Source organism: Astatotilapia calliptera, chromosome 11 (assembly GCF_964374335.1).
Source record: "Astatotilapia calliptera chromosome 11, fAstCal68.1, whole genome shotgun sequence".
Classification (NCBI taxonomy): Eukaryota; Metazoa; Chordata; class Actinopteri; order Cichliformes; family Cichlidae; genus Astatotilapia; species Astatotilapia calliptera.
The window spans coordinates 22607305-22620301 of NC_137432.1; the positions used below are offsets into that span (position 1 = coordinate 22607305).

The 12997-nt window shown below is 39.5% G+C and overlaps 1 protein-coding gene across 2 annotated transcripts; it reads left to right on the plus strand.

The window, feature by feature from the left end:
* Positions 1-1132: 1132 nt before the first annotated feature.
* flad1 (flavin adenine dinucleotide synthetase 1) lies at positions 1133-9365 on the plus strand. Of its 2 annotated transcripts, none has more exons than XM_026185518.2 (11): positions 1133-1273; positions 2631-2723; positions 3095-3263; positions 3780-4157; positions 4843-4956; positions 5233-5500; positions 5857-6004; positions 6378-6476; positions 6622-6811; positions 8846-8919; positions 9006-9365. In XM_026185518.2, exons 2-11 carry the CDS (start codon positions 2716-2718, stop codon positions 9139-9141), a joined length of 1584 nt encoding a protein of 527 aa, XP_026041303.1. In that variant the 5' UTR covers positions 1133-1273; positions 2631-2715; the 3' UTR covers positions 9142-9365. The 2 variants fall into 2 exon arrangements, with proteins under 2 accessions (XP_026041303.1, XP_080164435.1); XM_080308309.1 differs by having other exon boundaries at positions 5287-5500.
* The last annotated feature ends 3632 nt before the right edge of the window (positions 9366-12997 follow it).

Consider the following 12997-nt stretch of genomic DNA (forward strand, 5'->3'; position numbering starts at 1 on the left):
AAGTAAACATGGCATTGTGCAAGACGCTAAAGCCCAAGAACTAGATCTTTACCACAGATTGTATGCATAATACACATATTATCACGTACGAAGGCAAAGGAGTGGCTGAATTCTACAGTTTCAGAACATGCTGATTCAGTGGATCGGTTCATGCGTTGGTGCACTGACACGTACGCTTTTTTTTCTTTTTTCCCACTGAAGCATGTAAAAATGTACCCGTGAAGCAAGTTTGCCCTTATTTGACTCAAATGCATTCCCTCCAGGAAGCAAAACGAATATAGTTGTGCTTGGATCTAAGAATGTTGTGCTTGCATCTCAGAATTGCCCATTCACGTAATCATTTCTAGTTTTATATAATTATATGATAGACCATCACATAATTGTATCACACAAAGCATTTTTATTTTTCACGTTGATAAGGACTTGTTCTGCAATCCCAGTCTACTGAGTAAGATAAGATAAAATAGCTGTTATTACTCCTACATATGGGAAATGGGCATTATTACAGCAGCAAAGTAGACAGATAATAATAACTGGAACAATAATAAAACAATAGAATACTTTATTATTTTGTAGGTCATATGATCTGATAGAAAAACAATACATAAATCAAGCGTTGTACGCGCTCTCGTTAAGCGGACATAAAGGTACAAGGAGTTACGTTGAATGATCAGTGGTTAAATTGATTAATTTTTAATGAATTCAGACAGACAGAGTATATCTTAAACCGTCGATGTGTTTGAAGGCAGTAAAATGCTGTGCGCGAGAATCAATTCGTCTCTCACTTCGGTTTAATATTTCATCCACAAGCAGACAAAACTGTTAAATATATGCCAACATGCTCCACCCACAGGCGAAAAAGGTAATTATGAGTTTAATAACAGCATTTAGGTTTCGTGGAGTTCACTCCTCCAGTCAGCAGGGGCGCACGAGTGACAGTAATCTATTTTGAATCGGGCAAAGGAAGGAGTGATTCTCCGTCCTCTTCCGGGTGGTGGTGCAGCAGTAAAGTTATGTTACTAATCGTTTGGCTGACACTTGTTTTTAAAGTAGATAAGCGACATTTATTACTCCTCATTGACTGTACTGATTCCGCCACATCTTTAAATGACTTTAGTGTACATTACGTGCTGGTCGTTAAGATCCGCCTCCTGAAATATGATTGGCTATCGTAGTGTGGTTTTAAGGTCACGTCATACCTTGAGCGACAGCTCGAGCTGCAGCTGTACCAACCGGTGATAGGGAGCTTAGCACGGACATATACAGCTGAGGGGTAAGTTCCCTCGGTTTTAATGAGATTGGTTATCAAATAATAAACGTAACACCCGGACTTTTTCCTCACACTAAACATATTCGTCGAGAGATATCGACAGTAGAGACAAAATTGAATGTGCACATCTACTTAAATTGTACTTCTTTATTTTGGCATAAGTAACCTAGCGAGGAGACTTAGAGTTAGCTAAGAATTTACTTTCAGGTGTTACACACGCTCACACACTTGTGATATTTGCCTTGTGTTTCAGTTATTTTTTGGTATGGCCATAAATGAATATGTCTGAGTTCACTTTATTTTCGCCCCGTTAGATAACTTACAAATGTTACGCAATGCAAACTATGTAAGCAGGTGCAAGGCAGTTGTGTCAAAAAGCGAATACTAATGTTTCTACGTTTTTAATGTCTAATATGGTTTCTTGTGTTGGTTAATAGACTGTAGTCAACGGGATTTACGGAGGGGCTAAAATGAATTATTCCAATCTCTGCACTCTTTTCCAGATCTCTCTTGAAAAACTATTAAGAAAAAAACAAACAAACAAACAAACAAAAAACACCCAAAACACTTTTTACCTTATACTTTGTCACTTTGACTTAATATCGTCCATAAGACATGTGTTGGACAGATCATAGGCCAGCTAGTCATCTACAACAGTTTACCCCTAATCAATTCTTGGCAAATACCAGAAGTCACTGTTTGCTTTATCCTTCTGCAACTGTGACTCCCAGGCTGCTCTCCAAACCACATGCACAATGTGAAGCATACAAGACACCTAGAAGTATCATTAAATGCCTGCTTTGGATCTGTTAATCCCTTAACAGTGGATTTAAGTACCATTATTTCTCTTTTTAACACATTTGTGTAATATAGATGTTTTTGCTTTGTTATCACAGAGTTCTATTTTGTCAGCAGTTTGCTAGCGTTTCAAACACTGGATGGAAAACGTGTTTTTCATCTGCATCAAATGATTATCTACCTTAAAAGACACAAATTATTAAAACTATTAAAACAAACTGTCACCATCTTATTGTTAATGATGCACACAGGACTACTGCAATTTAGTTATATACAACTGAAAAACAGTTAATACACACATTTAAATAGAAATAAAACAGTTTCATTAGCAACCAGTGACTTTTAATCATTCAAGTGTTTTAAATACAACTCTTTTCTTATTTCAAGTTCAACCACTTAACTCCAATTTAAAGCCTTATCAAAAGACCTATATAAATAAATAGCCGATTTTTAAAAAAAAAAAAAAAAAAAAAAAAAAGAGAGAGAGAGAGTCAGTGTTAAGGAAATGCAGAAGAAATGCACAAATTATTCACATGTTAACAGTACACCCTTCCTCTTCCAGAGATACCTTCAGCTAAGGGACACACTATGACAGAGAAGAGGGTCTGAACAACAGCGAAGCCTTTTCTGATGTTCTGTGTGGATTCATGCTGATGTAAGAAACATTTCTTGTCACTGTAAATGCAGCAAAGTAATACAGATGCTATATTAAAATGCACAAATATCTGACAAATTACAGGGAGATCTTTAATATTTGACCTTAATATGGGGTGCATTTGTTTCCTCTGTTATGGTATTACAGAAATCACCGTTTGTAAGACATGCTGGCTTTTCCTTTAATTTGTGGCCCATCTGCATATTAGCAGTTGAGCATACTGCACACTGCATTCCATATTGCATATGCTTACATACTATGCTAAAGAGGTCTTATTGACTCGATAGGTTTTTGACTTTGCTGAGTGTTGATAAACCTAGTATAAATTTGTAGTAAGAAGTACTCAATTAATTTGTTTCCATTGTTCCCAGCTTTTCTTTTCCGAAGCTGAGTAGAGCAGTGGTGCGTGTGAGGAGACTGGCAGCTCATCTCAGCAAGGCAACCATGTCAACAAACCTCCAGAGCAACAGTTCGTCTTCTGCAGCCAACGGGGATGCTCCTACTGCAGCCATTCTCATCATTGGAGATGAGATTCTTAAGGTGCTTTTGGTGTTGATAAAGTTTGTGCCTTGTGTGGCTTTTAAGCTATACGTGTGTGACAGCACCCAAATGAAAATCACTGGGAGTTTGTGCAATTGAGGAAATCAATATAAACTGGGTTTTTTTGTAATAGAAGTAGGAGCTTGCATTGTGCAGTGTTTAACATATACCGTCATCTGCATCCCTATGTGTTTGGACCTCTATCCAGTCTCTGATGTGCATTTCATGACCTCAGGGGGAGAAAACTGCGATGGTTATGTTATGTGGCAGCTGTGGCTGTTTCTGAAATCACAAGCTTACTATTATTTTTTTTGACTTGACATGATCATGATTTAAACATGAAGTATTTGATTTTTGTCCAGTGTCACATCTCTCTGCCTGAAAATCAGCCTTCAGTCCTTGAATTTCATCAAGCAAGACCTTGGAGTTTCCTTTTCCTTTTTCTTTATTTTTTTGTGTTTCTTTCTTTTTTTTTAAGGTTCTTGAATCTGATGTGCATGTGGGTGTCTCTTTCAGGGTCACACAGTGGATACCAACAGTGCCTTTCTAACTAAAGCGCTTAGGAAGCTTGGAGTGTCTGTGCAGCGCATAACAGTCATACCGGATGTGCAGGCAGTCATTGCCAAAGAGGTGGCCCTCCTTTCATCTCAGTATACGCACCTCATCACATCGGGGGGTATAGGTCCCACTCACGATGACGTCACCTTTGAGAGTGTTGCCATAGCATTCCACGAGGAGTTATATGCCAATCCAGACCTTAGCAAGCTGGTTGAAGAATTCTTCGGGGTTGGGGAGAAAAACAGTGCCGCTATGAAGCTGGCGATGGTGCCTCGCTCAGCAAAACTTAACTATGGAACTGACCCTCAGACTGGGCTAAAGCACCGCTACCCTCTGGTGAGTGAACTCGGTACAGAGGAATTTTTATAGAACACAAAGTTACTTCAAATATATCCAAGCTACATGGTGCTGTTCAACCCATAACCTTTCTTTAAGGTAAACAAAAGTGACGGTGTTTTCTTTAGAAGACAGATTGCAAACTAACTAGTTGCTGAAGGAGTGAAAATAGCTTCCTGCAGTGGTCAAAACAATAAATACTCTGAGCACACACAGACACCAGGCGTGAGAAGCATTCACACCTCTTACTCACAGGTCATTAAATTTGGACATTTTTCTCTTTAAGGTTAATATCTTTGGTGATTTATTAATGTGTTTCAAGTTGAGAAACATTAATGTACAGTATATTATTATTGAGAATTTACTATTGAGAATTTAAAATGAAACAATGAAGAATAGCCCTTAAAAAAAGTGCCCTGTCTCGGCAAAAGGTGGAGAAGGAGTTGGATACCATTCTCATGCTTGTTAGCTATAAATGGAACCCCAGACACCAGCCATTTATCTTAGCAAAAATAAATATCTGACATTTACAAAACTGTAAATCTGACCTCAATTATTAGCTGTCTCTGGGTTGCAGAGATGTGATTTAATTCCTGCATCATATTTCAATAGTTTCAACAATGATGGCTCGAGTACCGCCCCACATCTTTTCTTATAATTTGATGTGTCTACCTTTTTCTCCCAGGTCAGTGTACGTAATGTGTACATCTTTCCCGGGATCCCATCTTTAATGGAGAAGGCCTTCAATGGGCTGGAGCATCTCTTTGCTGGTTCAGGGACCACCTTTCACACTCGCGAGGTAACTCCATAACCAAACCTGTTACTTCAAAATCCAGTCCAAGTCAGAATTAGTATACTTTTGTTTTTTTCTAATTAATTTTTATGTATTTATCTATTTTTTACTTTTTGTTTTTAATAGAGTTTAGTACTTCCTCTATATTTCTGATATTTCCTTGATACTTTTAATGTATTTTACCTTTTAGTTTACTTTTAGTTGAGTAAAATAAAGTTGATTTGAATGCAGTGTTTAAATAGTACAATTAAGTTTACCAGACATTAGCTTTTTTGTTTTTAGGTGTTTGTCGATGCAGATGAAACAGACATTGCACCTGTGCTGACCAAACTGCAGGCTGACTGGGGCCGAAAGGTGGCTCTTGGCTCCTACCCTGACTGGTTGAGCAACTATCACAGAGTTAGGCTGGTCCTGGACGCAGACAGCCAGCAGGAGGTGGACAAAGCCCGAATACAGCTGCTAGACAAGCTGCCCAAGGGGAGCGTGGTGCCCTTAGTCACAGACCCGGTGTCCATAGCCCCCGCTGAGGTGTACGGATTGGCCAACAGTGGTGAGTGTGCGGAGAGTAATGGAAGATGATTCTTAAATATGTGTCATCTTGATATAAAGTGAATACTGACTTGTGCATTTTACACAGGCATTGGGACCAATAAAGAAAGTTAAAATATTAAAGTAATTTAAGTCGTAAAGTCAGAGTGGATAATAAAAAAGAAGAATATAACTCTGTGAGACAGAATGGTGAATAGATTACAATAAAGCTTCAATAACTAAGCTATGACAAACTACTAGCAGCTTTTTTTCTTTTCTTTGGATTAGACGTAGAAATGTGGGCTCATTTCTAAGATGCCTCACTGCTTGACTGCATTAATTATGAACCATCCTCTTACTGTCGATTCCTTCCTACAGGTACAGAGCTGGGTGAGAAAGTCATGTCTGCACTGAAAACAATAGAGGCAGCACTCCATCAGTATTCAACAGAGCAAATCTGTGTTGGCTTTAACGGGGGCAAAGACTGCACAGCGCTGCTTCATCTCTACTATGCTGCACTGAAACGGTAACAGGAGGGGAGAAGACGAGATGAGACAATTAAAACATTTTTGTGGATTTTTTTAATCTGTGAGGGGGGAAAAAAAACAAATGACCTGAGAGATGAAAGATGAAAATGAAGATTCAAATTAAAAACATAATGATAGCATTAGCGCACAGTGGGGTGTGAGATCTCAGCAGGAAGTAAATGGAAAAAGAAAACTAGTTTGAGGGCAGCACTTAGAGAAAATCCTGGAGAAGACTGACTACTTTTTTGGACTTTTCATGACCTGTGCTGGACAGATTGTGAGATATGACAAATACTTATCTGATCTTTTTCTGTGCCAGCATTGCTTATCTTTTTAAAAAATGTCCCTTTTTTCTCTTCCTGTCACTCTCAGCCGATATCCAGATACTAAAGAAAAGGTGAAAGTCCTGTATATTCGTATTGTCTCTCCATTCCCAGAAATGGAGAGATTTCTACAGGACACAACAAAAAGGTGAGCTATCCACCATCTAGCTATCTATCCAGTTGATGTCATGTATTTTAATATATCCAGTCCAGGTCTTGTTTTGAAAAATGTGGCCTAACCCTGTCTGTGTGGCACCACTGTATCTCATTACTTGCCGTTGTATGTCCCAAAGATATAGCCTGGAGCTGTTCACTGTGGAGGGCAGTATTCGCCAGGCACTGAGCGAGGTGAAGGAACGAAGGCCAGAGCTAAAAGCCGTCCTGATGGGGACCAGGAGGAGCGACCCCTATTCACATACACTCACAGACATGTGTCCTACTGATCCTGGCTGGCCTGACTACATGAGAGTCAACCCCTTACTAGTGAGTGTCACACAGTATGCATGCCGTTATATTAGGACTGTATGCTGGCTCTACGTGGCGTGAGGCGGTATGACTCGCCTCGATCTGTTTTCCTTTACAATCGAGTACCACTAAATGTGCGTGGGGTTGTTAGAGCAACTTGGCCAAACATCCCGTAATGTCATTTGTACGTGACACAAACGCTACAACAAAGGTGGACATCAAAGCGATGGTATACTTGCTGCTCAGTCTGTGGCTTTTTGTCAGACTGGGACCAAGTAGGTACTAAAAAAGTACCTGATACCAGATACTATCACCGAGGCGACCCGAGTAAGTACTAATGGAAACTGCTATAAGATCATACCTCATGGTTTTCATTTTTAGCGCTTTTTCTGTTGCAGTGCTGTTTCTCTCTCTTTACTGAATTCATCTCTCTAGACTCAAATGAAGTCAAAGTACGTTCAAAATAAAGCTAAAAATACCCCAAAATACTTGAACAGAAAACAACATCATGCACAGATGGATTAAGACTTTTCTTCCATATTTACATGAAATACAACCATCTAGTAAAAAATGTGTATTTCCCAATTGGTTGGGAGTAGTTCCTGGAAGTTGCTTGTTACCAATTCCATCAAAAAACTCTCAACAATTGAATTTAATTACTTGCAGGTTGCCATGGTTCCATGTAGCTTTTTACCCCTTTAGCTGTAAAAGACTGATGGGTTATTGTCACAATGAATATGCAAGTTTGTGTTACTTGAGAAGGAGGTGACATGGGATTTTGAAATTGATACCATAGATGCAGCTACTAAAAATTTCAGAAGAGTTTGACTCCTTGATCTCAAGTTCAAGGTCAGAGGTCAAGTTTCCTGAAAATCTTTTGAATGTGATAATTTGATTTTGAAATTGAAGTCATAGGTGTATCTAATAGGAGGGATACCATTGGTAAGCCGCTAGTATTTTTCTTGTTTGTCTGCAGTACTTGCCAACCACGAGTTAAAGTAAAGGTGGAAGTAAAACTTGTTTTGTTGAAATGTACAACACAAATCGGAAATGGAGAAAATTCACCTTCAAAGGGAAAGTTGTGCCAACATTTTTCAAAAGGCCAGAGCTCAGTTTCTGGATCGTGTCAAACTTTTCATAGTTTCATTACAGCTCAGAGAGCAGCTGGACTGTATTTGTAGACAAGTACGTCACTGTATGACCACAGCAACATGGTAGTGATTAAAGCAGTCACGTGGAGGTTTTTGTCAAGTCATTGGAGAATACACATTTTTCCTAGCGACAGATGTCACTGACCGATGTGTAAACCCGCGTGATTCAGGCCTTAGCAGTCATTTTCCCAGTGACCACTCATAACCGGTCATTTTCCTTTCATGACCAGTGATTGTCAGATTGTAGGGTCGGGTAGTTATTATTCACTTATTCATTTGACACCACATTGTCACCATGATTGTCACATGTCTAAAACAGCAGGTGTAAAATAATGTGTCTGCAAAACCTCATGACCTGGGAAAGCTTCACTTGTTATCCTTGATGTTATTTGTCATCTTGATAAAAATTTCTGAATAATGCTTTATTCGTAAAGCTTTAAACGACTATTTTTCCTAAATAAACTCACACATAATGTGAGTGCACCAGTACATTAAAAGGCTTTCTAATGCAACACCAACGCAGAGTGAGGGATGCATGTTAACATTTCAACATGAAAGGGTCACAAAAGTGAAATCATTGCAGTGCTTTTTGCTGAATAGCTGTAGCAAGCTCACGTCTTGTTCTTCTGTTTAGTCTGGCTGAAGAATGGATGTGCATAAGCGACATGGCAGTCGCCTGCTTTATTTGATTTTATTGTTAATGCTAGTACTGTGTCAGCTGCTGTGATGGAGCACATAGAAGCACAGGTACATTTAGCAGTTGACCTCAATTCAAGATAATTTATGTAGTGCTTCATCTCATGAGTATATCTAAAAGGACTCCACAGAGGATGAGTTATTATAGCTTGAACAAAGGGAGTCAGTTGCAAACCAATTACATTTGTTTTCTAACACTCTCCAGGACTGGACATATCACGACATCTGGGCATTCTTGAGGACATTATACGTGCCCTACTGTATTCTCTATGATAAAGGGTAAGGATGTGTTAGTTGTCTTTATTCAGGTGTACACAGCTTAAAAAGCAGATCTTTAGGTCTAAAATATCTCTGTTGAAATGTAGGTACACTTCACTCGGCAGTATGGACAACACCTGTCGAAACGAGGCACTGAAGATGGTGGATGCCAGGGGGGTGACACGATACAAACCAGCCTACCTCTTGGAGAATGAAGAAGAGGAGCGAAACTCCCGCGCTTGAAACAATCTGTGCTCGTCTTACTTAAGCTGTTCTTCGTGGAGCCATTATTTTTTCTTTTTAAGGATGTCTGCTAACCATCCACCCTCATTTAATTCATAAGAAGGACCTTTTCAAAAATACCATGTCTGACTGCGGAATGAGATCACAGAGAAAATGTGTGTTGCTTGTGTACATGAGTCTAAAGTAATGGCTCTCTGTGCTGTTGAATAAAACATCACTCCTTTTTTTTTTCTTCTATTGTCATGTTACTTTAAGAGGGCTCTCACATACAAATGGGAATCTGCAGGGCATTCAATATAGCTCTTCACTTAACTTATTCATGCCTCCCTTTGTCTTATCTCTAAATCCAATAACAACACTCCACCAGGAAGACGGGCTCCATCAAAATGTATTTGTAAATAATGTAAAAAGGGTTTTCTCATCGTGGAGAGAACACCAGATTTGAGAAACTCCCTGATGAAGGCCACCCAGCAGGCTCTCGTTTGCTAATCCGTGTCTCCGACTGAATACCCAGAATTGCAGGCTGCAGCATGTTTAGCTGAGCATCTCCCCACCACACACCCGCTCGCTGTAGTTCTCTTTGAAGCCCTCACGGGCGCGTTGTTCTCACGTTTTCTATTTAGTGCCCGTGATTATAATAAATTACCTTCTCCGTTTCCAGACATGATTGAATCCAGGCTCATCGATCTGCGCTCTCCCTCTCCCCGCCTGGAGATTAGTCAACACCGCGCAGCGTGGATCAATACCGGCCGATCTAATAAAGCGGGTCGCTTACGAGGCCACCGCGGGGCTGCACACACTGTTACACCAGCAATTACCACTTCTAGGCTGTCCCTCATACACCCCCTCCTAACATATCTGTCCTGGCTTCACGGCTTGCTTGATTTATTAATAATAACAGTAATAAAAGAGGCAATGAACAGCGGCTTTATAATCACAGCACCGATGTAATGGTGTGTGTTTTGGTGGTGCGGTAAACACACCGGGACATTGTCTGGAATGATGTTTTTGGGGTAGAAAATTAAGTTACAGTCTGTGTTAGGCCACTTCTAACTATAGCTGTATATGCAGCTTATATAATGTGAGGGGTTTACTTTTAAATAGGTCTAATTTGTGCTTTTATTTATTTAAACTTCTCCTGTGTGCTTGTAGCACATATCCACCTTACTTTTAGGTTGAATCCTTAATTATGCATGTAAAAATGTATATAAATCCTTGTACTTCTCATACTTTTATACATTAATGGCAACAATTGTATATAATAATTCGTTTTGAATGTATCTTGTGTAACTTATTTACTTGCATATCTGTATTTCATATTTCTATCGGCTTCTTTTTTTTTTCTTTTTTTTAAAAAATCATTTTATTTTGATTAATTCTTGCTGTGTGTTAGGAGGAAACAATATCTGGATCTGGTGTATATCCTGTAAATATTGTAGAAGTTACAATAACGTTGTCTTTATCTTTGGTTAAAGATAAAATACAGTGCAATTAAACACATCTAACCAGTGGTTTCCAGGCATTTGGTTTTCTGACCTCATTTACAAAAGAAGCTGTTGCCTCTTGCCACATTTCTGTAATTTTCCCATAAACATCTTAGTAAAATCATTTGTTAACTTTGTAAAGGCTCAAAGCGCAAAGTCTTCCTAATAAAAGAATTAATTTAAAAAATGAGCGATCACAAGGATGCATGGAACAAAAATAGCTCTTTATATTGTAAGGTAAAACCCTACAAAATTGCAAAGATACCCCAACAACCACACAACCCTCTGTGAACAAGCACTTGGTGACTGCTGGAAGGGAAGTGTGGCAGAGCCATTGTTCTTTCCACTCTCATTAATCACCCCACAATCCCTCAGATTAGGTTTGTGACCCTAAGAGGGGTCCCTGAACGTTAGGAAGGCAGCCGCTTGAACTGCTAAGTAGTTTACTATATAAATTCTGAATACAGGACTTCGATTGAAGACTTCCAGTTAAGCAGAAAATCAAAGTTCTTCCACCACACGGGCAATAATATAAAATGAACTTGTGTTTTTCCAAAGTTTATCACTGCTGTACTTTTTCCTCCACTGGTTCATATTTCATTCTCATTCTTTTTCAGCTGTCATGTTTGTTTTGGCTGCATCAATCCACCACTGTAGCCAAACCAGTTTCTTACTCAATTCCTTTCTTGTGTATTATGACTCTGAATTCTTGCTCAGTCTTTCTTATGAATTTCAAAATGATGTTTTGATTTTGGCCCAGAAGCCTGAGTCAGAAAAACCTCTTGGATTACACAGTGAGAGGATATGCATATTGACTACAAGGGACCTAAAAACATATTGGAGTGAAATACTTTTTTTCCTCTTCCTTTTTGTGGTCCTTAACTGCATATTTATAAATATCTTATTTTGTACTTCACAATACTCTTCCAGGAACGGGGTTTATCTGAAAGCCAGAAAACTTCAAATAAAATAATCCTGACATTCTGATAAAGCAACTTTTCTGCCATTTGAGACAAAGGGGAACAAGTAGGAATATAAAGTGGTTTTCTTCCCACCCTCTCCCCTGTGCACATTTAAACTTAATTGGTCCTCCAAAGACAGGTTTTAGGGTGGGTGGGGTAGAAGTATGATCAGAGCAGCCGCTTAAGGTGATGCGAGGATAAGAAGCTAATCTTGCTGCTCGCTCAGTACACTCCAGTGTTTCTCTCCATATCCCCCAGGTGGGACTGACTTATAAGAGGATCCACACAGCTAACAGTGTGTGTGATATGGACTCAGCATGACTTAAAATGACACTTAATGTGACTTTGTACAAAACATGTGGCAAGCTTTGATATCGGAGTGAACTATCCATCTGATGCTCAGGTGACTGTGATGCTTTTCTCTAAAGGAATATGTTCTTAATCCAATTCCTCAGCAGCTCCTGCAGTGTAAAACGAGACTTGAAGCACCATGAGACAGCAATTCAGGCGATGTCCTAGGAGGGATGCTTAACACAGAGGATGAATAGACAGACCGTTGTCAGAAAGCATCAGGAGAGAAGGGAGACCTTTGAGTCTATGCAAATTACCAGCCCATCTGCATGTAAAGCCAACCGACCAGAACACGGGAAATAGGATGTTCAGTATCAAAGTGTCACACATTAAAAGTGGATGAAAGTAAGTGAGAAAGAAAGGAAGGGAGGGACTGGGAGCGAGAAAGAGGAGGGAGGCGGCTTTGCTTGCTGCCATGTGAAGTGTGACTGACTTAGCTCATTTGTGCTTGGTTTTGGTATGTTCAAATAAAAGGCAGTTTCATAATCCTAAGTTTGTCACAGCTTCCAGACCAGTACACAGAACCAAGACCCCCTGCTCATATCCACACACACACACACACACACACACACACACACACACACACACGGGATGCATTCAGAAATGCTTTTCATAAGGCGGACTCGCTTTAATGTAAAGAATCAGGGTCTGTGAAGCTTCAGCCAGCACACTGAAAACTGATGAGAAAGATTCTGCTCAGCTCAAGCCGACTGGAGCTCATTTGCACTCAACAGCAATAACTTAAACACGATGTGGGCCGGTAGAAAGATGAGAGATGTTTAGCACTAGAAAGTCCGAGCCGATGTCAGACGATTCCTGCTTTTGAACTGGATTTGAAAGATTATGAAAACATTTTATGTGTTTTCTAAGCCCAATTTAATGTATCATTTCATATCCCTAATCAGGCAGCAAAACAAAATTCAGCCGTGTTTACCTCATTCAGCTGATATCTTCTTCAGCTTCTAGTATCAAAAACTGAAATGTGTGCAAATTATGTGCAAATTAATGGAGGAGAATGATAATAGGCAACCATACTCTGATTTACAGTCATGTGGCGAG

Coding starts and splice junctions, on each gene's coding strand:
- flad1 (XM_026185518.2), top strand. Junction 6,477..6,621: donor CTACAGGACACAACAAAAAG/GTGAGCTATCCA, acceptor TATGTCCCAAAG/ATATAGCCTGGAGCTGTTCA. Junction 6,812..8,845: donor TGAGAGTCAACCCCTTACTA/GTGAGTGTCACA, acceptor AACACTCTCCAG/GACTGGACATATCACGACAT.